The following is a 23194-nucleotide window of genomic DNA, read 5'->3' as shown; positions in this document are numbered from 1 at the left end:
TATTTGCGTCTTGCCGTGAAAACTTCGATACCGCGTTTCACGACCGCTTGAAGAACGTGGCGCCATCTGTTGCATGTGAGCGGAACTAGGTGGCCAACTAGTTGGGTCCGCTACACATTTATCGGTAATGTGGGTTTCCTCACGATATTTTCCTTCATGTTTGGATCATACATAATCGATATTACTTATGGCAATAGGCTCGCCCCCTATTACATGCGACTTAAACTGTGGAGTGGATGTACTATTATACACATCTGCCTACCCCTTTGAGGATACAGGCGTGATGCTATGTTATGTTGTTTTACTTCGTCGCGGAAATTAACTGAAAAGATTCGCGGAAAAGATTTTCGAATTCATGTTTATAACATGAAATATTAAAATCTTTGGTTCAGGCGCGTGTTGGTTTCGAACCTGCGACTTTACAGTGAGAGTCTAGCGTACTTCCAACTGGGCTACCACGACTTAAGAGTGTAGTACTCGTATGCATCAACTGTTTGCTACAACAAAGTGCCGCACCAATGCTGGCAAGCGATCTCCAATGTATAGACTTGTACATTCATATAATACTCACTCTATTGATATATTTGCCAGTCGAGTCTGTTCAAAAAACAACTGTTTAACGTTCTTCACACCATCTGAATTTCTGAGATTTAACACAAGTTTTTCGCAATTACGCATTATGATACTATACGTATTATAATATTAATTACGATTTTCATAGTGCTTAAATAGTGTCACGTATGTATTGTATAAACCACCCCTAGGGAAACCACTGCCCTATTTTTCCCTAAAAAAGTAGCATGGAGAGTATTTTACAGAAATGCTGCACCGACAAGAGCGTGGCTCTTAAATTGATGATGATGATGATGTATTGTATTGGCTGAAAATGTAAACGATCATCTCCCCAAATTATATACAGGGTGTTAGTCACATCGTAACGAAAACTTTGAGGGATGATGATTCATGCCATGATTCTGAGTTGATATCAAGTGGAATTTTCCATCGCAAAATTCATGATTATAATGTATTGTGTTCACTGTTTGATAATCCAAATAAATAAAATAAAAGTACTGTAATACGAGTATGCAGTTGAATTTCTTATTAAAATGTGGAGTTGTATATGGATCTACAAGCTGAATAAACAAGATCTAATAAATCCTTAACAAATAGTAAAGTTTTCTAAACAGAATTGGAGCAATTAGTTCCCCAGTAAGTGATCCCATTTGTTGCGTAAATTGGAACGTTCTTCTCACCTTGATTACTTGCTTAGGTCACTAAAGAATACGAGTGGCATCAGAGCACTAACGTGGCGTAACGTGAGCCGTGGTAGTGGCTTCGAATCCCGACAAGGACCTAAACCAAATTCAAATCGTTATCAAGTCGTGACTCAGAGTACAGTGGGTAGATGTTTTGTGAGACGAGCAGTTACAGTGTTTTATTATTATTATTATTAGCGTGTATGATCCCACTGCTGAGCAAAGGCCTTTTTTTGCGTTGGGAAATGCGTTACGCATACCACGCCGCCCGGCGCCCGCGCGTGGTGAGCAAAGGCCTCCCCCATATCTTTCCAAGTATCCCGGTTCTGTGCGAGCTCTATCCAATCTTTTCGATAACCGTCGAGTTAGAGTGTTTTATAATTTTAATTTGTTTCACATGCTAGAAACAGTAAAATGTAGTATACGAACATACAACAATTATGTATAGAATATCATGACATAATAAGGATTGAAAGTCAAGTAAGTAAGTAGAACTAAATAATAAATAAAAATAATAATAATGATTTTTTAATTTGTTTTCCGCCATCTGTTTTTTTTTTTTGGGGAACCTGGCCTGGAAAGTGCCTCATTTTCTTTGATTGTCTGATGGCTTGGGAAAAAAGTGAATGGGGACTTTCCAGGCTGCGTTCCCCTAAAATATATACAGATGCCGCTGTCGAGATTTAACGTGATAATTACTTATTTTCTCATTACATGGGTACGTAATTATTCAATAATACAATGTTATATAACACTGTCTGTCTGTCTGACCTTCTAACCCGCGAAGGGAAAACCAGCCCAATACAGGTTAGGTCATATATACCTCCGAAAATGCATTTATCGGGAATGTAGGTTTACTCACGATGTTTTGTTTGTTAAACGTCATAATTACCAGCAAGCATATCTAAAAACAATTGTTGCTTGATATTTGGAAAAAAAAATCATCTCGAGCTCCTCCGTGCTTCGGAAAGCACGTTAAGCCGTTGGTCCCGGCTGCATTAGCAGTCGTTAATAACCATCAATCCGCACTGGGCCCGCGTGATGGCTTAAGGCCCGATCACATTATATAGAGAACTAGCTTTTGCCCGCGACTTCGTCCGCGTGGCGTGTTATATAAGAGAGAGATCTTTGTGTGTGTGGGAGTGCATACTTATGCAGTTTAGATTTTTTCATAATTTTTTTTTCCCAATAACTTCCATTTTTCAAAATACAGCCAAAAATAAACTTTATATTTACTAAGGTATGCATGCATGCTAGATTGAATCAATTGATTGAATTGATTTTTTTTTAATTGATTGTTCATTGAGTTTTAATTTTAATACACACTTCCTCTCTTCCCTTCAACGTTGCTGTGCCCTACAGGGTCCATGTTTTAGTTCCTATGCCTATGTAACACCCCATTGTACTACATGGAATGCAATAAATAATTTAATTGAATTGAATTGAAAACATCTATCTTACGCGGTTTCGATTTTTTCATACAAATGTTTTTTTCCCGCTTACTCCCGTTTCCGTGGGAATTTTGCAATATCCTGTTGCAACTAAGCTTTAAGTTAACTAAGGTACCTGCATGCCAAATTTCAAGCGTCTAACTTAAGCGGTTTAGATTTTTCATACAAAAGGATTTTCCCGCAAATTTCCGTTTCCGTGGGAATTCCGGGAATTCCTTTCTTAGTGCACCTCTACGGTACCTAAGCTATGTCCCTTCCAAATTTCAAATGCCTACGTTTAGCCGTTCAGGCTATGCGTTGATATGTCAGTCCCTGAGTCAGTCAGTTTCTCCTTTTATTTAGATTTGATTTTTTCATACAAATGTTTTTCCCGCTAACTACCGTTCCCGTGGGAATTTTGTAATATCCTGTTGCAACTAAGCTTTAAGTTTACTAAAGTACCTGCATGCCAAATTTCAAACGTCTAACTTGAGTGGTTTAGATTTTTCATACAAAAGGATTTTCCCGCTAATTCCCGTTCCCGTGGGAATTTCGGGAATTCCTTTCTTAGTGCACCTCTACGGTACCTATGGTACCTGCATGCCAAATTTCAAACGTCTAACTTGAGTGGTTTAGATTTTTCATACAAAAGGATTTTCCCGCTAATTCCCGTTCTCGTGGGAATTTCGGGAATTCCTTTCTTAGTGCACCTCTACGGTACCTATGGTACCTGCATGCCAAATTTCAAACGTCTAACTTGAGTGGTTTAGATTTTTCATACAAAAGGATTTTCCCGCTAATTCCCGTTCCCGTGGGAATTTCGGGAATTCCTTTCTTAGTGTACCTCTACGGTATTTAAGGTACCTGCATGACAAATTTCAAACGTCTAACTTGAATGGTTTAGATTTTTCATACAAAAGGATTTTCCCGCTAATTCCCGTTCCCGTAGGAATTTCGGGAATTCCTTTCTTAGTACACCTCTACGGTATCTAAGGTACCTGCGAGCCAAATTTCAAACATCTAACTTGAATGGTTTAGATTTTTCATACAAAAGGATTTTCCCGTTAATTCCCGTTCCCGTGAGAATTTTGGGAATTTCTTTCTTAGTGCACCTCTACGGTACCTATGATACCTACATGCCAAATTTCAAACGTCTAACTTGAGTGGTTTAGATTTTTCAAACAATAGGATTTTCCCGCTAATTGCCGTTCCCATGGGAATTTCGGGAATTCCTTTCTTAGTACATCTCTACGGTATCTAAGGTACCTGCATGACAAATTTCAAACGTCTAACTTGAGTGGTTTAGATTTTTCATACAAAAGGATTTTCCCGCTAATTCCCGTTCTCGTGGGAATTTCGGGAATTCCTTTCTTAGTGCACCTCTACGGTACCTATGGTACCTGCATGCCAAATTTCAAACGTCTAACTTGAGTGGTTTAGATTTTTCATACAAAAGGATTTTCCCGCTAATTCCCGTTCCCGTGGGAATTTCGGGAATTCCTTTCTTAGTGTACCTCTACGGTATCTAAGGTACCTGCATGCCAAATTTCAAACGTCTAACTTGAGTGGTTTATATTTTTCATACAAAAGGATTTTCCCGCTAATTCCCGTTCCCGTAGGAATTTCGGGAATTCCTTTCTTAGTGCACCTCTAAGGTATCTAAGGTACCTGCATGCTAAATTTCAAACGTCTAACTTGAGCGGTTTAGATTTTTCATACAAAAGGATTTTCCCGCTAATTCCCGTTCCCGTAGGAATTTCGGGAATTCCTTTCTTAGTGCACCTCTACGGTATCTAAGGTACCTGCATGCCAAATTTCAAACGTCTAACTTGAGCGGTTTAGATTTTTCATACAAAAGGATTTCCCTTCACTACTCTGCTCCTATTGATTGTAGCGTGATGAAAAGTATACTATAACCTGTCCAGGAGTGTGAAGAATAATTGTACCAAGTTTCATTAAAATCCGTCCAGTAGTTTTTGTTTCTATAAGGAACATACAGACAGACAGACAGACAGACAGACAAAAATTTTACTGATTGCATTTTTGGCATCAGTATCGACCACTTATCACCCCCTGATAGTTATTTTGAAAAAATATTTAATGTACAGAATTGACCTCTCTACAGATTTATTATAAGTATAGATGAAGTACTCTTAACCAACAACATATTTATATTTATATTTGAATAAAGATTAATATTATTATGTTGATACAACTTAAACAAATTATTTCGACCAAATTTGGTACCATAAAAACGGTCATTGTGACTAAACCTTAAAAGATAGACATATGCCGTCGCGGACTTTTTTTTAGATCATGTATAGAGGAATAATTCTTTCATACATATTTTTTGTGTATCTTGAACCGTTTTCGCAGCGCACGCAAAGAAAGCCTTCAAAAATGAATAATTTTCCCCGTTTTTTACACATTTACCGCTCTGTCTTTGCTCCTATTGGTCATAGCGTAATGTTATTTAGCCTATAGCCTTCCTCGATAAATGGACTATCCAACAAAAAAAGAATTATTCAAATCGCACCAGTAGTTTCGGAGATTAGCGCGTTCAAACAAACAAACAAACAAACAAACTCTTCAGCTTTATAATATTAGTATAGATTAGTATAGATTATGTTGCTACCTATATTGCTTCTCTTTATTTGGATCAGAATAATAATGGGTGGAAGATGTAATTGTGTCTGGGTGTAATAAAAAGAGTCATCATTTATACCCAAAAACAAAGATAAAATATACTGGGTGTTAGTGACATCGTAACGAGTACTGAGGGGGTTGATTCAGACCATGATTCTGAGTTAAAATCAAGTGGAATTTTCCGTCGCAAAATTTATGTTTTTTTTTTAGTTTTTTTAAATTATTTTCAATTCTATACTTTAGCGATGGAAAATTCCACTTGATATTAACTCAGAATAATCAGATGAATCATCCCTCTCAGTATTCGTTACGATGACACTTACACCCCGTACAAGTACATACGGTAGCCATATAAGTAGGTATGGGTGTTAGTGACACCGTAACGAATACTGAGGGGGATGGTTCAGACCATGATTCTGAGTTGATATCAAGTGGAATTTCGTGTCAAAAAATTCATGAAAATTTCAATCAATCAATCAATCAATAATACTTTATTGCACAACAACATATATAAAGGACATGAACATACGAATAAAACATAAGCACAATAGGCGGCCTTTTTGCTTATTCTTAAAATTTTTCTTTTCTTTTTAATTATTTTCCAATCCATACTTTTGCGACGGAAATTTCTACTTGATTTCAACTCAGAATCATGGCCTGAACCACCCCTCAAAGTTTTCGTTACGATGTCACTAACACCCTGTATATCTGTTATCCATCAAATTAGAAGGTTAACCGAAGGAAAATCTTTACAGCGCCATCTATATTGTTTTTGAGGAACGTGGCCTGATAAGTCCCTCGTTCGTGTTTCAAATGGGTTTCAGAGGTATGCGAGTGACCTAACCTGTATTGGGATGGTTTTCCCTTCGGGGGTTTGGAAGGTCAGACAGGCAGTTGCTTCTGTAAAAAACCGGACCTGTCAAATCAGGTTAGGTAAGCGGACTGTGAAAGCGGGATAACGCTTAGGAGATGATGATTTTTGTTATTTTTTTTTGACATTTTGTGTAATTCTGATGTTTTTGTGTTGTTAGTGTGTGTGGCGTCCTTATTTAATAATATTATTTAATAATATAACTCATTCATACTCGTTCATTCATGACATCGCTCTTTTTTGACGGGACTTATTGTAGATTTGCCACAGATGGCATTAACTACTTGGCCGGACATATGGGGAGCGCTGAAGGCTCTCACCTGGTACAACGTTTAAGACTACAGGCCTGAGGGTGCCCAGTTGGGGTCGAAACATGACATCGCTCGCTGTGTAGCTGTGTGTAGGAGTACGCGATGCGTTTAGCATTATACACCTACTCCTCGTCAACTCTTCTTATCGTGCGGGTCGTGAGGTAGAATACCAACCTCATCAACCCTGGTGTCAGGGTTATAATTGAGCCGCCAAAGGCCCCTGACATGGCTCATGTAACGATTACTCACTTACATCAGTAAATAGTAACCGGGACCAACGGCTTAACGTGCCTTCCCAAGCACGGATCATCTTACTTTCGGACAATCAGGTGATCAGCCTGTAATGTCCTAACCAAACTAGGGATCACAAAGTGATTTTTGTGATATGCCCCTACCGGGATTCGAACCCGGGGCCTCCGGATCGTGAGTCCAACGCTCAACCACTGGACCACAGAGGCCGTCAACTAAAAAAAAAAGAAAAAAAAAGAAATTAAATAATATTTAATATATATTAAGAAATTTATGTAACATCTTAAACCTAAATAAAGATTCTATCTATCTAACTATATTTAAGTCCCATGCAATAAGTGTACAATTTATAGTAAATAATTTATTTCTCTTTTGTTTCATGTAATATATCCCCAACGCAACCATTAGACCACGGACGCCATTATAAACATAATGATAAGATAATATTCCCCTACCTAATTCCACACATGTCACTACAAAACCCACTTTGCATTATCAAACAATACAGCCGATGTATCACCTCACCTCACATAATTCCCTCACTCATATCGGATATCTAACATCATTACTAGAGATGCCCCGAATATTCGTATATTATTCGGTATTCGGCACGTAAACCGAATATTCGTATTCGACGGAATATTCTGTTCTGATGCCTCATGTAGGTATCCGATATACTTTCTTCAAGTGAGAATAGAAAGAAAATGAAGATTTTTTTAAAGAAATCAACAATATGACTTTGTTTTAAACTTGCTTCTATGCTGTTCTGGGAGCAAATAAAAAACATAGAACACGTTCAGCTGCTTGTCTTCCCGGGCATGTCGTAAAAACCAACAGAATGATTGCGTCCTCTAACATGATGGACTAATGTTATGGGCGATAGGCTGATCCCTTATCACCATAAGGTTCATCATATCCATCTTAGGACTTCGTATCAACAGTGGCTGCAAGTTGTCTTTGATTACTTGTGGCTCTGCCCACCCCATTTGGGATTACGGGCGTGAGTTTATGTATGTATGTTAAACTTATTAACTGATTTGAAAAATATTTTCTTCTACCTCAGGCCACATCTTCTCTTACCATCGTAAGATTGTGGTCACAGTCAGTTACAAACCTATTTTTTATTAAAAAAGAAAATATAATTAATTTATATCGATGAGTAGATAGAGATTACAGAAGGCGATGACGTCGGTCTAACAGAAAGCTCTGTGAACCGATAGATGGACCTCTGAGGAGTTAAAAAACGAAATTCATCTAAAAAGTAAAATTGCAATTTGACATTTGCGCATATAAATGTAAGTGCGCAATGCCAACAAATGTCAAAAAGGAATATTGCGTTTTAAATAAAGCAAATGGAATTCTATAGTCTCTGCTTACCCAGGTAGGAAGTATGCGTGAGTTTATGTGTGTATTGTATGTATGTATGTAAATGAATTGCTTCGATGCGGCCTTTTCACTGAACTAAAAAATAACTAATTAATTGCATTCACATTATTTTTACATTAAGCACTTAGACTAGGATCAATTTTATTGCAAATTATGAGCATGTTTTGATGAACAATCACCATGAAAAGTAAATATTTATAGGCGCCGCGCAGGCGTACCCAGCGCGGGCAATTACTGTGCAGTTTTCAATCAATATTCGAATCAGACGAAAGAATATCGGCGTTTTTTTTTTTCTCTTTATTTTTAGGAACTTTTGTTTTTAAAACATGGCAGCTCCATCGATCCTTAACATGTACTACAATCTATTATGAGGGTGAATATCAAAATGTGCCAAGCCCGGCAGCGAACCCCCACACCATTCCTCCGCGAAAAATTGGGCTCCGACCTGAAAAAGGAGAATATCGGCGTTCAATTTCAAAATTCGAACATCCGATCCACGCGCTGCCTTGACGATTAAAATCTAAACTATGTTCGAGGGGGCGAGGTAAACCTACCTCAGACGCAGGTGGGGAGCGGAGAGTTGCCGTTCTATACGTCAAACCGAATAAAATTCGATATTCGATTAAATCACGGCGCATCTCTAATCATTACCATGTTTACCTGGTATCTAATTACTGGCACGCGTCATAACCCGACAAGCGAGGTAATATTGGTGGTATTATGACAAACGATGTGAGCGATCATCAATCATTGAGGATCGATGTACAAGTGAACGGTTTTAAGGTGTCGGCTGTATTAGAAAGGTAGATGCGATACTCGTATACCTAACATACATACATAAACTCACGCCTATTTGCCTTACCCTGTAAAATTCTACTTTTAACATAACATAATAATAAAATTTATTTCCACATAAAGCCATTTAACAAAATAATTAAAGTTACAAAATTAGTAAGAAGCAAGTTACAAAATAATAATTTCAGCTGATGCCTAAACTAGACTCACAACTAGTCACATCTTAGTGTTACAATCATTTATAGATAGTTTTTTTTATACATTTTTAATCGTTTTTTTTTTTAAGTAAATAAACATTTTTTTTAATGTCTGCCTTGACTCTGGATATAAAACGTTCTAGAAAGTTTCAGCCATCTTTAGCCTAACAATAGTACAGTCCCGTCGAAATTTTGTGAAAAAGACATTTCATAAAATAAATCAAATCAAATCAAATGCATTTATTGTATAACTATAGGTAAACATTCATCAATCGTTTCATACACGCACGCCGGTTCAGAGTAGATCGTACTGAACATTTTCTAAGGACATCTCCAATTTGGTCAATGTACCATAAGCTGCAAAAGTCCTATCAGTTTCTTGCCAAGTAATAAATTAACTGGTTGCACTTAAGACCTCCTGGTTACGTGTCGTTTCTGTAATAGACCAAAAACATCTACAATAATATACATTTTCTAGTTATGACAACTAATGGTTCATAATTTCACCACTGTTTACAAATAATTCGCTGGGCTCAGTGACTGCACTTTTGCTCTTTGATTGTACGTCCTTATAGGTTTTCTTCTGCCAACCCTACCATCAATCTTCGCTTTATATACTTAATATATATAACAAAAAAATCTTGTACATGTATACTCGTGAGCAATATTATGTACTCACTTTAGAACCCTGTCGCACTATCATTTTTGACATTTAATGAGACCGGGTTCTTATTGCGTTATTATAAAGGATATGAGACTCCCGCGCGATATTTCAACACAGAACGACTGATGAAATTGGAGTGGAGTAGGTAGATCCATAATTTTCTAAGGGCTACCATATCTGTCTACCCAAACAAACAATTCAGTTTTTGTTGCTTCCAACCCCGGCTATTGGAGAACCCGAGGGGATGGGATAGAAAGGCAGCCAAGGAAAAAGAATATGGACTTACTGTACCAGCCTCCTGCTTATAAATACATCTACGGGAGGAACATTTTTAACTTGTGTATTGTACTGTATAATAAACTTCCTGATAATTTTAAGTTAATGAGCGAAGCTTCTTTAAAAATACACTCGACAAAATTGTTACTGCAACATCGCTTCTATAGTGTAAATGAATTTTTAAATTTCAAATTCTGGCTGACCACTTTTAATTTTATTTAAGTTTATTAATTTATACGTATAATACGCCCCGATTCCTGCAGACACCTCCTAATTTTACTTTAAGTTATATCTGTCATTTTCTTATCCGCCGAAAAGGAAAGGGACGGATGATTGACAGCTTTTAATTTTAGGAAGAATGAGTAAATGAATGAATAACCCGGGCGAATCAAAAAGCTATCTCTGGTATGCAAACCGTTTGACGTGTGCTGTCAACTTAATTCTATCGGGTTATTGGCCAATGTAAAATTTTTAGACGGTTGTTTTAGATTTGTGCTTAAAATTGACGTGTGTTCCATAAATTTTATGCTTGTCGATTACCCGTCACTTTCCTTTTCGGCGGATAAGAAAATGACAGGTATAACTTAAAATAAAATTAGATGGTGTTTACAGGAATTAGCACCAATTTATACGTATATTAACGACAATTTGACTATGCATGCTTACGTGTAAGCTGAAAACACTGGTGTTAAAATTGTAACAACATCTTATTGTACTGTTTTCTGGCAAATAAACTATTCTATTCTATTCTCAAAGAATATTTAAATTATTTTTGTTATTGTTTCAGATTCTAGAAATATAGTGTTTATGATAATAAGCCAACGTGAGGCGTATCACGCCAGCGTCGCTGCACGGCTCAGACAAGACATAGAGAATCAAGTGCAACAGATAGAAGGGGTAAGTTAATTCACGCTCGTAGTCCCTTTAGGGGCGGGCAGACTCAAAAGGTACCTACCAGAAAAAAGTCCATCTTAAAACTGCAATGTCAAGTATTGCAGTGGTCTCTCTTCTGAGAATTTACCACTCTGCCTGCTCTGATAATGACTATGGACGTGAATTGTCTGTCGGTAAACAAAATAAAATTAAACCTATTTAAAAACCTGGAGGAGTGATTATTGCAGTTTAATTGTTGTCTGGAAGAGATTGCTACTTTAACAATAAGGTCGTCTATTGTATTTTTATCTATCTTTGTTTTCGTGTGTGAATAAAGTTATATGGTATTGGTTAGTGACGTAGCAATTCCGTAGCAGCAATACTACGATGTAGCACCACCTACGGCGTAGTAACCACCCCATTAATCTGGGCGACTGCGCAATAAGCCATATCAGTTTGCTTGAAGTGATTGATGCTGTTAAGCCGAGTATTTTATCGTTGTGTGACGGGTGCTGTTTCGATACATATTGCTAGCACCAATATTGAAATAGTAGGTGTTACATACATACATACATAAACATCTACCTTACAAATAAAAAAAAAGGATTAACGTGGGTTTAATCATTTGACAGCCAAGCAAAGTTCAGTCGAATTGTATGATAATTGAATTCAATTTTGCTTCGCTGTCAAAAACTTAAACCCACGTTCATCCCTGGTTTATTTTTTATTTATAAAGTGGCTAAGGTTTTAAGCATTTATGTTACGTCATTAGTATTCTTCTCTCGTGTAGGTTGTGAGATCAGTTCGACCTCATCAACGCTGGTGAAGGTCATTATTGAGCCGCCAAAGGCCCCTGATATGGCTCATGTAACGACTACACACTTAAGTAAATAATTGCCGTATCCGATCGCTTAACGTGTCCTCCGAAGCACGGATCATTTTACTTTCGGCCTATCAGGTGATCAGCCCGCAATGTCCTAACCGAAAACATGCCGCGCGCGAGAAATCCGAGTGTGATATAGGGCGTTTTTTATTGTCTTGTAATATCAACTCCATGTACCCAGGTTACTCCAAGAGTCCACCTAACCCACGAAGACTTCCCAGTGTCGGGTGCGTGGACCGTGCTCCCTCTGCTCAGGCCGTTAGTCACACGGTACAAAGGTAGCGATGTCCGGTGGGTGTTGTTTGTGGAACCACACACTGCGTTGCGCTGTGACAAGCTCATTGCGGCTCTGGATGCAGCAGATCAACAGACTGTAAGTTAAAAAGAAAAACTATTTTTTTCAATTATTTTTATTCCTGTTTTCCTCTCCGGTTGATTGAGTGGAGACCTGTGGCCAGCAGTGGGATATATAGACCGTTTATGTAGCTATGTTATATATACTTGTACCACTCACTGTCACTGTGGTCATGTGAAGTCACTGTGGTCCTGTGGAGTCACTGTGGTCCCGTGGAGTCACTGTGGTTCTGTGGAGTCACTGTGGTTCTGTGGAGTCACTGTGGTCTTGTGGAATCACTGTGGTCCTGTAGATTCACTGTGGTCCCTTGGAGTCACTGTGGTCCCGTGGAGTCACTGTGGTTCCGTGGAGTCACTGTGGTCCCGTGGAGTCACTGTGGTCCTGTGGAGTCACTGAGGTCCTGTGAACTCACTGTGGTCCCGTGGAGTCACTGTGGTCCTGTGAAGTCACTGTGGTCCTGTAGATTCACTGTGGTCCCTTGGAGTCACTGTGGTCCTGTGGAGTCAATGTGGTCCTATGGAATCACTGTGGTCCTGTGGTATAGGCTTGCTTCTCAAACGGGGACCGTCGGTGCGAACCCCATTACCGGACTTACGCCAATGAGTTTTTAATTACCGTTAAGTACAGTTCTCACTGACACAGCCACCACTCACCACCGATCACGTTGGTCTAACAGAAAGCTCGGTGAGGTGTGGGTACTCAGTTCATCTCGCGGTGGATGTACCTCTGAATACCTCGATTGGGATAGTCGTGAGCTTATATGAGCTATTTTAACTCTTTGAAACTGTTTACGTATAGGATACAATGTGGATAGGCTACCCACTAAGTGATGAAGAACCTACAATTATCCACCACTTCTACATCAACGAGGACTTGGAAGAGGAGGGTGGTTTCGTGTACCCAAACCTGGCCAGCGGGTTCGCCATGAGACTACAACTTATAGAGAAGTGAATAAATGCATTGTGTTTTGTCTATTTTAATTTTACTTTCTTCTTTTGGCTTGTTAGTTCACTAAGAAAAATGCATGGGTTTTATTTTAAATAAAATAAAATGCCTTTGTTATGGCCAAATATGCTGTAAAGTACCATATTTGCGCAAAAAAATGATATGATTGATTGAATGAAATTAAACGATTTATTTTATGAATTCTAGTCTCGTTAAAAAGATTTTCATAGTTCTTTTTACAATAATATAAGTATGGTATTTTCACATTTTTTCCATCTTGACACTGCGGAAGATTTGAATTATCCCAGCACCACAAGCGAGTAGTGTTGCCATTTCATTTGATGACATTTTTTTTTAATTGTACTGTGTAATTTAATTCCATTTTACTTTTATTATTTCTAGTGTATATTTTTTCAATTTTTAATTATTTAAGAATTCATTAAGAAAATAGACGCGCTATACTTCATAATACCTTTACCTCGTTTTTTTGCTTTAGCCTCCTCTATCAAATAGAAAGCGGCGATAGAAAACTCCAGGAGGAGTTCTCGATAGACCCGTCGTTTGAGCTGGCGAAGCTGGTATATGGGTCTGGAGACAATCCTGGTCCGCTACTGGCCGCAGACCTTAGCTTCTGTATCGTGTCGGCTGACAACTGCGCCACTTACCCGCGCCAATTTGATATATGTGTGAGTATCCGCTATGCTTTGTTTCATGTGTTTTAGGTTTATATTAACCTCGTTGATAAGGTTGGTAATCCACCTTACAACCCACACGATAGAAGTAGATTAACCTCGCAAGGCCCAGATCTAGAAACTATAGTTAAACAACTATTTACCTTAGTTAAGTATATAGTATTTACATTAGTTTGACAGGTGGCTTGGCAACTCAATAATAACTCTGACACCAGAGTTGATGAGGCGTGTCATCCACCTCACAACCTACACGATAGAAGAACTGACCACTCGACCATAGTGGCCGTTATATTATAATCGAGGCATTATCGGCAGGGCAGTGGAATTCCTGAGCAGTCGATCCTGTTCGCGGTGAAGACCTGGAGCGGCTTCCACGCCACCAGGGCGCGGGTGGTCAAGAAGACGTGGGGGAGATACGTCACCAACCTCAGGTTCTATAGCGACAAGGCTGGTGAGTGACTTGTGTTTATTTCATCACTAATTTAAGAGCCACGCTCTTGTCGGTGTAGCATTCTCCATGCTACTTTTTAGGGAAAAATAGGGCAGTGGTTAACCACTTGCCTTCCGCCCCGCAGTACTCTGTCTGACGCGAGTGTGATGGCGCCCAGAGTAGTCTATTTCAAAGCCGTACTAGGACTCCTGTCCTCCGCCTCACGCACGGAATCGTCGTACTTTTTCCGTGAATCCCATGATTCAGCCAAACAAAGGACTGTCTCAAAGAGTGATTTTCCACTGTGTCCCCATCGGGAATCGGACCCTTGACCAGCACGGAGGCTGTTTATCTGGACGTTTACATTTCAGGACGTTATTGACAGATGATTAATTATTACGCATTTCGTGTGATGTTCGTCAAAAAATATATTTATGTATCTACGGAATAAAGATAATTTCGAGTTTGGGTGTGTGGACCTATTCTTCCACTTACTTATCATTACTTCTCTTTAGACCCGTCGCTTCCGTCAGTAGACACAGGAGTACCAAACACGAAGACCGGGCATTGCAGCAAGACTATCACCATCCTGAAGTTAGCTGTAGAAGCTGCCAAGACCAGACCTCATATCAAGTGGATCTTCCTAGCTGATGATGACACTATTCTTGGGTAAGTTGCAATGGTCTTGTTAACACATTTCTGACACTACCATACTTGTTACCAGCACCATACTTAAAAGTTTAATATTAGGTACCCTGGACTTAGGAATAGCGCTGCCGAATTATCATTAGTTGACCGTGAAAATTATCTATAATGTCGTTAGGATATATCTATACTATTTATTTATTTTAACTATCCACAGTCTATTTATAAGCAACACTACTTGGAACCTGAAACACGCTTTTAATAGACAGGCGTCCCACTACTGGGCACAGGTCTCCATTCAATCACCCGGAAGTGGTGTAGAGCATACTCCACCACGCTGCTCCAGTGCGGCTTGGTAGAGGCGTTTGGGCTAGTAGTTCGGGACCAATGGCTTAACGTGACTTCCAAAGCAGGAAATCATCTTTTCTTTCGGAAAATCAGGTTATTTAACCTGAAATATCCTAGGCATCCTGACTATGTTATCTTATCCCACAGCTGAGCAAAGGCCTGTGCTTGATTCTTCCTCTTTTCTCAACTCTGCGCAATTTCCGTTCTTGACATTGTTGCAAATGAGTCTTTAAAGCTGTTTGATTTTCTATGTTTCTCTTGTGGGTTGTGAGATCAATTATCAACCCTGTTGGAAGGTGTGAGGATTTTATACTGAATTGGTATAATCACCAGGGGGGTTCAAATGGCCACATCGAAGCAATTCACCTAAGAAAGCAATATTGCAATTTGACATTTGACATTTGCGGATATAAAAGTAAGTGCGCAATGCAAACGAATGTCAAATAGCAATATTGCTTTCTTAGATGAATTGCTTCGATGTGGCCATTTTAACCCCCCAGATAATGATTGCAGGGTTCAAAGGCTGTGTGAGGTTCTGAGCTGCTACCGTGGCGGGTCCGACCTCACTGTGGTGGGCGAGCGATATGGGTACGGCTACTTGAAGAAGGAAACTGCTGCTAAAGGTAAACAAAACTTTATGACTTACATCGTCACGGGTTTGATTTCTCATACCTATACGTATAATAGGGGTGAAAAATGGTCAGTAAATTGAAGTGTCAAGTGTCAAAATTATGATTTTGGTGAAATGCAATGTTAGTTCTGTTTTTTTTTTTTATTGTATCAATTTGCGGCCTTCGCTCGCCCAACATTAAAATTTATTTTTCCTGTTGGGCTGCAAGACACAAAGACCATTTAACACAAAGATACAAATATACTTTATTGCACCAAATTAAAAAGAAATAATTATAATAGACTCTTAACTAGATACATGGCAAATGACGGCCTTATCGCTTAAAGCGATTTCTTCCAGACAACCATAAGGTGAGGAAAAATGTAAAAATTTAAATCGAAAGATTAGACAAACTATAAGTACAACTTACCAATAAATACAAACTATTCCCTTCCGGGTAGGAACGCGTTTAAATTTCATCTGCTTATGCTAACAGCAACCAACATTTCTCTATTTAGATATAAATTGTCAGAAAGAGAGATTTGGTAAGTTAATAGTCAGTTATTTAGAGGGTCTTAGTCGGTAAAATGGAAGTGTGTCCGCGATCTACACTAACTCATTCCACCATCCCCCTTTTATCTTTTGACTTCCCGAGGTACGGCCGGGTTCCATCCCTATTTAGTGGATATCCCAACTATTCGCACAAAGCACTTCACATCGTCCTTCATTATGCGCACTGCTAGGGAGTGCAATTCTCTGCCGTCTTCTGTATTTCCGAATGCATATCCCGGGTGCTTTCAAAACCAGTGTGAACAGGCACTTTCTGGGCGAGCTCGCTCCATCTTAGGCCTTGTCAATGCATTCGGGCACGTCTGGGGCCAAGAGCAAACCCATCAAAGTTAAAAAATATACATAACTTCACATTTCCCATTAAGGTTGCCAGAGGCCACGAGGTTTCACGAACTTCGAACCTGTCAAAATATAACAACTCATTTGCGCAGGTTTCGACTACATAACCCTGGGCGGCGGCGCGGCGCTCAGCGTGGGCGCCGCGGCCGCGCTGTCCACGTGCGCGTGCGCACACGCCGCCGCGCCCGACGACATGCTGCTCGGGGAGTGCGCGCGGCGGAAGAACATCACGCTCACCCACCTGCCGTTGTTTCATCAGGTATTTTTCTTTTTCATTAGTCTTTTTTTATGAGACTTAATGTAGTTGCTTCTGATAGCATTCACTGTTTGGATGGACAAATGGGGAGCCCTGAGAGCTCTAATAAAACCTGTTTACTTCAAAGTCCGTATACCTAGCGTGCCCTTGCAACACTTTGTTTGATAAATTTTGCGAACTTCGACTCTGAAAGGGAAAAATCAAAAAATCTAGACTCAAATGGGACTAGAACCTGTGAATCTCGTGTCTTGAAATGCTGAATTTATAGCATAGAATAAAGAATAGTGCTACGTATAGAAAGGACACTCCACCCTGCACCAATTCGTATCAGCGCCGAGCTAGATTTACTGGGTCTCATTTTAGTCTATTTAGACTGTACCTAGCTCAGCTGCTGGTGGGGAGCGGAGAGTTGCCGTTCTATGCGTTCCTTATTCTGTGCTCTGAATGTAACACTATATTGACTTAGATTACCTCTCTGTCTAGGGCCGCCCACAAGACTACCCCAGAGAGGTGCTAGCGCGAGATCGTCCTGTATCCTTCCACCGCCACTCCTCGCCGGACCCTCTGAAGGTATACGCCACTTGGTTCCAACACGACGACCTGGCCATCCGACAGAGACGGAGAGACGAGCTTTAAACATTGTTGCCAGTAGGCTTAGCACGCTATGTAACTGCGACGCGAGATCAAATAAGGTCCTTGGTACACGCGACTACTGGGACATCCGCCATTTTTTCAAGACGTCGCACTCCAAAGGAAAATATCGTATTATTGTATATTGCTTATAGAATAGCCAAGGAAAACAAACAGACACCTTTTTTCATAAGAAATGAGAAAATTGACAGTTTCTAACATCATTTCTGTGGCACACTTTTCATATTCAAGTTGCGAGCAAGTCGATGCGTGAACGAGAGACTTAACACGTCTGTCAAATTTGACAGCTCGTGTTTTGACATTTACTCGCGCTGTTGGCGTGCTAGGGTGACGTCATGCTACAGAGGCTGAACATGTATTTGAATTGACTAGTTTCAGAGCAATGATTTTCCGTCCTGAGAATGTTCCCAGAGTGAGAACAGTAAAAAGTAGCAAAATTTATGTAAAAACAGCTTTATTACCTAGCCTTTAGGCAGATACGATCAGATTTCAAAAAGAACAAGTTTTAAAAAGCATGCAGTAAGGACTTGTTAAATCAGAAATCAGAATTATTTATTCAAAATAATTATCATAGATGAACTTGTTGAAGTTCAATTTAACATTTTTGAGTATACGTCATTTCGCAAGGAGTTATGGACGAAGAAATGACAAGAAACAGCAACAACAACACATCTTGTAAATCAATGTAGGTACACATTTCGGTAACTAGAGGAACAAATTTAATACCGAGATTTTTTATCATTTAAGCAATCATTAATCTTATAATAAGCTTTTTTACATAAAGTAAGCTTCATACGAGCTTAAAAATTATTTTCTGACAAATTCTAATTTTTAAAAAAATGTTTTTACAACAAGGAAATTCCCACTTAGGGTACATTCCCAGGAACGGTACATCACTAATTAAGAGTTATTAATTTGCTCTGATACCGGCCTAACTTAAAAAGTATTATTATGATTATTATTTGTAGGTATTTTTATTGTTATAAGTTCCTTATGACATTCCTAACTTACTAATGGAACTAATTTAATAATTATTAGAATCGAAAATTAAAATTAAAAATATTTTCTCGTTGAAAGCTCTCTGTGTTATAAATATCAAATCATGCATTTACTTACTTATTGATTAATATTGTTAGCATTCATTTGTTATTGATGTGTATTATTAATTAAGGTAAAATTTAAATTATATTGCAATAAATCTTTACTATTTTTGTAAAATGTGTTTGATTTTAAAACTAATACGTCTTTTGGAATCAAATGTTGAATAAATCACCACAAATATTTTTTATATACAGGGTTGTTAGCGGCATCGTAACGAAGACTGAGGAATGATTCAGAGCATGATCCTGGAATTTTCCGTCCCAAAATTCATGTTTTTTTTAAATTATTTTCAATGAGCTGTATCATCCGCCTCAGTATTCGTTATGATGTCACTTACACCCCGTACAAGTACGTACGGTCACGAGAATTAATATGTATACACTTTGGTACCACGTCACTTTAACTTTTTTAACAAATTGAACTGTAAGTCTCACTTCTTCTTCTTTGCGAGTCGATGGTGATCGAAGCTAAATTTTTGCTGACCAATAATTGGCCACGCTTACGGCATTGTCAGTGGCTTCGTACAGGTCTTCAATAGTGCAGGTGTTAGGGCACTTAGGACAGCACAAAAGGTGAGCCATAGTTTGTGGTGATACTCCACACTCGCAATCATCGCAACCATCAACCAGGTATCCCCACCTGCAGAGATTATCCTTGCAGCGGCCAACCTGTGTCCGGAGCCTATTTAAAGACTTCCATGTGGGCCACGCTAGATTACTTCCAGGCGGAAGACCCTCCGATGGCGCGATAAAAGGGGTGGGAGAACACTTCCGCCGCCAAAGATTTAAGCGGGCTTGGCTAGGTTCGGAATCCAATGGAGCCACCTCTTTAAGGAAGCTGTGACGACTTTTAAGCCTTTGAGGCACCGAAATGTCACCATGCATCGGATGGCGGCTGTCCTTTATCATTTTTGTCCGTCCGTAAGTCTCACTAAATGTCAAATATGTTAGTGCGACAGAGTCCTAAAGTGGGTACATTATATTGCTCATGACTGTACAGGCAGCCATACAAGTACGTATGTGTTAGTGACACCGTAAGGGGTACTGCGGGGAACGATTCAGACCACAGTTGATATCAAGTGGAAAATTCATGAAAATTTAGTTTTTTGTAAAATTATTTTCAGTTCCATATTTTTGCGACGGAAAAATCCACTTGAGAATCATGGTATGAATCATCCCTCAAAGTTTTCGTTACGATGTCACTTATCCCGGCGTGGTCGACGATTACCCTCATTCAGCGCTTATCGCTATCGACCCACTAGGGTCGATTAATTCTTTCAAATATTTTTCCTCTCAGACGACGCCCTGAGCCAAGGTTCGCGCCCAACTGGGCACCCTCAGGCTGTTGTCTGAAACGTTGTACCGGGTGAGAGCCTTCAGCGCTCCCCATTTGTCCGGGAAAGTAGTTAATGCCATCTGCGGCAGACCTACAATAAGTCACGTTAAAAGAAAAGGATGGCACTTACACCCTGTATATTATTTTGTTTCTTTTTGTGTTTTAGTTTATGTCTGATTTTATAACATATTCTTTCTTGCTTAGATCTAATTTCGAGGGCAATAACTTTCTTTTATTCTCAATTATAATCCTCTAATCAACCTTTTCAGAGCCACGACGTAAATAAACGTGATTCAATAGCTATACCTAATTCCGGTACTAATAAGGGCCTATTCATCTCAAGTCGGATCATTAATTACGCCTGTCCGTTTTAATGGATGTTTTCAATATAAGATGACTGGCTTCCCGTGTTATAAGGGAGTTGCATAGTTGCTTTACCCGTGTTCAACAATCGCTGGGCGGTACAGTCGGCGAATGAGTTGATTGTTTTGTAAATATTAGAATATAGTAAGCCGTGGTAGCCCAATTGGTGGAACGCTTGCCTCTCACTTTGAGGTCGCAGGTTCGAATCCAGCACAGGCGTAAACCAATAGTTGATTTTGTTTTCGAATTCATGTTGGGATAGTAAATGATTATCACGTACTCAGTGGTGAAGGAAAACATCTCATTTTCCCACTGTTGGGCACAGACCTCTCCCCTTAATCAACCGAAGGGGGTATGGGACATACTCCGCCACGCTGCTCCACTGCGGGTTGTTTCAGGTATTTTTACGGCTAATAGCCGGGACCAACGGCTTAACGTGCCCTCCGAATGGCTCCGAAGCACGGAATCAACTTATATTTTTCAGACAGTCAGGTGATTCAAGCCTGTAAAATGTAAAGAACAGTCTCACAAAGTGATTTCGACAATGTCCCCATGGATCGAACCCGGACCTCCAGATCGTGAGCCTAACGTTCTAACCACTAGACCACAGAGACCGTTATAAATGTAAATTCGGCCCAGTGCGGAACAAATGGTAGCAGTTACAATACATTACAATTGTTCGGTTTCTCGTGTCGGCCGTCAAAATGGCCGGGTTTTACTCGGCTTTACGCGTATAGTTTATAGTGACGCATGAGCCGAGCCAAACAAGCGTGTAATGACCTTTGTATGAACAATAGCTCATCCCTACATTGATTTCGCTCGCACTTCTTCTCTCGTGTGGATTGTGAGACCAATGAACGACCTCATCAACCCATCAGGGCTAACATTGTATACCAATATTTTATGTTTTTTTTTTTAAAGAACGTCTAGGGCACTGTGCTTTCTTGCAGCTCCTTTTCCCCGGCTATACAGGTTGTGAGAAGCTGCAGTAGTGTTAGGCGGATCCCCCCCAATGGGTTCTCGCCTTGTCGTGGCGGGGGGGCTCAGTAGCTGAGGAGGTGATTGGAAACGCCGCTTACTCCATATCACTTCCACAGTGAAGCTAAGAAGAACCCACCGCGAGGTGCGTAGCACAGGCTATGCGCCGCGCGACCCGTAACCCTTGGTGCTTTGTGGTGGGGCGCCAAAGGGCCGGGGGCCGCCTCCACACTGAGTGGAGGGGGCCGCGAGGAGACAACCTCTGTAAAAAACCGCCAGGAGGGGGCGTTATCGCCTGTGCGCGGCGGTCGTTTGTATTGCACAGCGGCCGTCGGGCCACCCGCAACCCTCGGTGTTCCGAGGAGTGGGGGCCGCTTCCACACATGTGGGGGGGGGGGCCGCGAGGAGTAAACCTCTTTAAAAATCCACCAGAAGGGGCGTTATCGCCCGTGCGCGGCGGTCGTTCGTATTGCACGGCGGCCGTCGGGCCACCCGCAACCCTCGGTGTTCCGAGGCGTGGGGGCCGCTCCCACATAAGTGGGGGGGGCCGCGAGGAGACAACCTCTTCAAAAATCCACCTGGGAGGAGGCGCGGGGCGCCGTCGGCAACGGGTTCGGCGGCCATGAATACATGCCCGTCGGACAGGCTTCGGTCACCGTCGCCAAACTTGTTATCCTGGTTAGGTGTCGTGGACATGTCTCGCGGCCTACCAGGACCAAGGGGCTTGCCTTGGTCGGCCGGCCCAAGAGGAGACAACCTCAATAAAAAACCCCCAAAGTCCCGGCGTTGAGGTGCCTTTGGGCCTTCGCGCGGCGTCGGGGCGCCGGAAGGTGGCGGAGGGGGTATTCTCCGCCAGCTAGCGACCAACCCTGGGGCACCTCCCGCACCCCAGTGGTATCAGGGTTATCCGGGTACAGGGGGCACTGCCCGGATGGACCACCCTTTCCCCCATACTCGTGGGATTAAAAATGGAAGATTTTACAAATAAAGCCGATTTTTCGGAGCTGTCGGAGGAGAGGAAAGATGAAGGAAAGGGAGAAAAGAAGCGTGCTCAGGCACAGAAGTTTACTGGCCGTGAAGCGGACACCAAGTCCGCGGGGCTTACTGGGGCGCGACCGGGTTCCACCACCCCGGGAGCGTCGCAACGCCCTGGCCTTGGCGCTTGCGCCACTCGTCCCTGTGAAGGGACCGAAGAGGAGGGAGGCGACTCCGGGAAATCGACCCCAAGCGGCGGGGATCGGTTACCCGGAATCGAGAAGGAGCCGAGGCTGATCGTCACCACGACGCCCGCTAGCCGGGAGGAGGAGTCAATGGACTCGGACTCCTCCTGCGTTAGCTTGGTGATGGTCACGTCGGGTAGCTCCGACCTTGGGAGGTTATTCCGAAAAAGGAACCGGCCAGATCCCGAGGTCGAAGAAGAGGATGCAGCTGGGTTACCCCTGAAAGGGGCGGCCCACAAGTCCAAGAGGGGGAGGGGTCGCCCGCCCACAACTGGTAAGTATGTCGGCCTGGCCGCAGCCAGGGCGGCATACAACCAAGAAATGGCGGAAAGTCTCCGGCTCATGGCTGAGGCGGAAGTCGCCAGCGCGGCACGGGGCGTGAGGGAGGCTAGGGCCTCCCTGCAGCCCAGCCCCACAATGGAGACCTTGTCCGAAGAGGAGGCGGAACAGACGAGTGCCGCTCTGGATGGCGTCGTCAAGGCCTCGTTGGATACCATCCTGATGGTAGCCACCAAGTCC

The 23194-nt window shown here is 41.2% G+C and overlaps 1 protein-coding gene and 1 non-coding gene across 2 annotated transcripts in view; one reads left to right on the top strand and one right to left on the bottom strand.

Moving 5' to 3' along the window:
* The window catches only part of LOC126367796 (beta-1,3-glucosyltransferase), a 44908-nt gene extending 26130 nt beyond the window's left edge, over positions 1–18778 (top strand). The window contains exons 3-11 of the mRNA XM_050011543.1: positions 10869–10978; positions 12019–12210; positions 12991–13139; positions 13634–13823; positions 14145–14280; positions 14775–14928; positions 15766–15875; positions 16864–17030; positions 17511–18778. Coding sequence (XP_049867500.1) covers positions 10869–10978; positions 12019–12210; positions 12991–13139; positions 13634–13823; positions 14145–14280; positions 14775–14928; positions 15766–15875; positions 16864–17030; positions 17511–17663 — 1361 coding nt within the window. The 3' untranslated portion in view covers positions 17664–18778. The remainder of the gene's footprint in view (positions 1–10868; positions 10979–12018; positions 12211–12990; positions 13140–13633; positions 13824–14144; positions 14281–14774; positions 14929–15765; positions 15876–16863; positions 17031–17510) is intronic.
* Positions 6901–6972, bottom strand: Trnav-cac (transfer RNA valine (anticodon CAC)). Its single transcript has one exon. It is a non-coding gene; the product is annotated as a tRNA-Val (tRNA).
* Positions 18779–23194: the final 4416 nt, after the last annotated feature.

Source organism: Pectinophora gossypiella, chromosome 6 (assembly GCF_024362695.1).
Source record: "Pectinophora gossypiella chromosome 6, ilPecGoss1.1, whole genome shotgun sequence".
NCBI classification, from domain to species: domain Eukaryota; kingdom Metazoa; phylum Arthropoda; class Insecta; order Lepidoptera; family Gelechiidae; genus Pectinophora; species Pectinophora gossypiella.
Note: the sequence above shows the minus strand (reverse complement) of the source record. Positions and strands in the feature narration are given on the sequence as shown.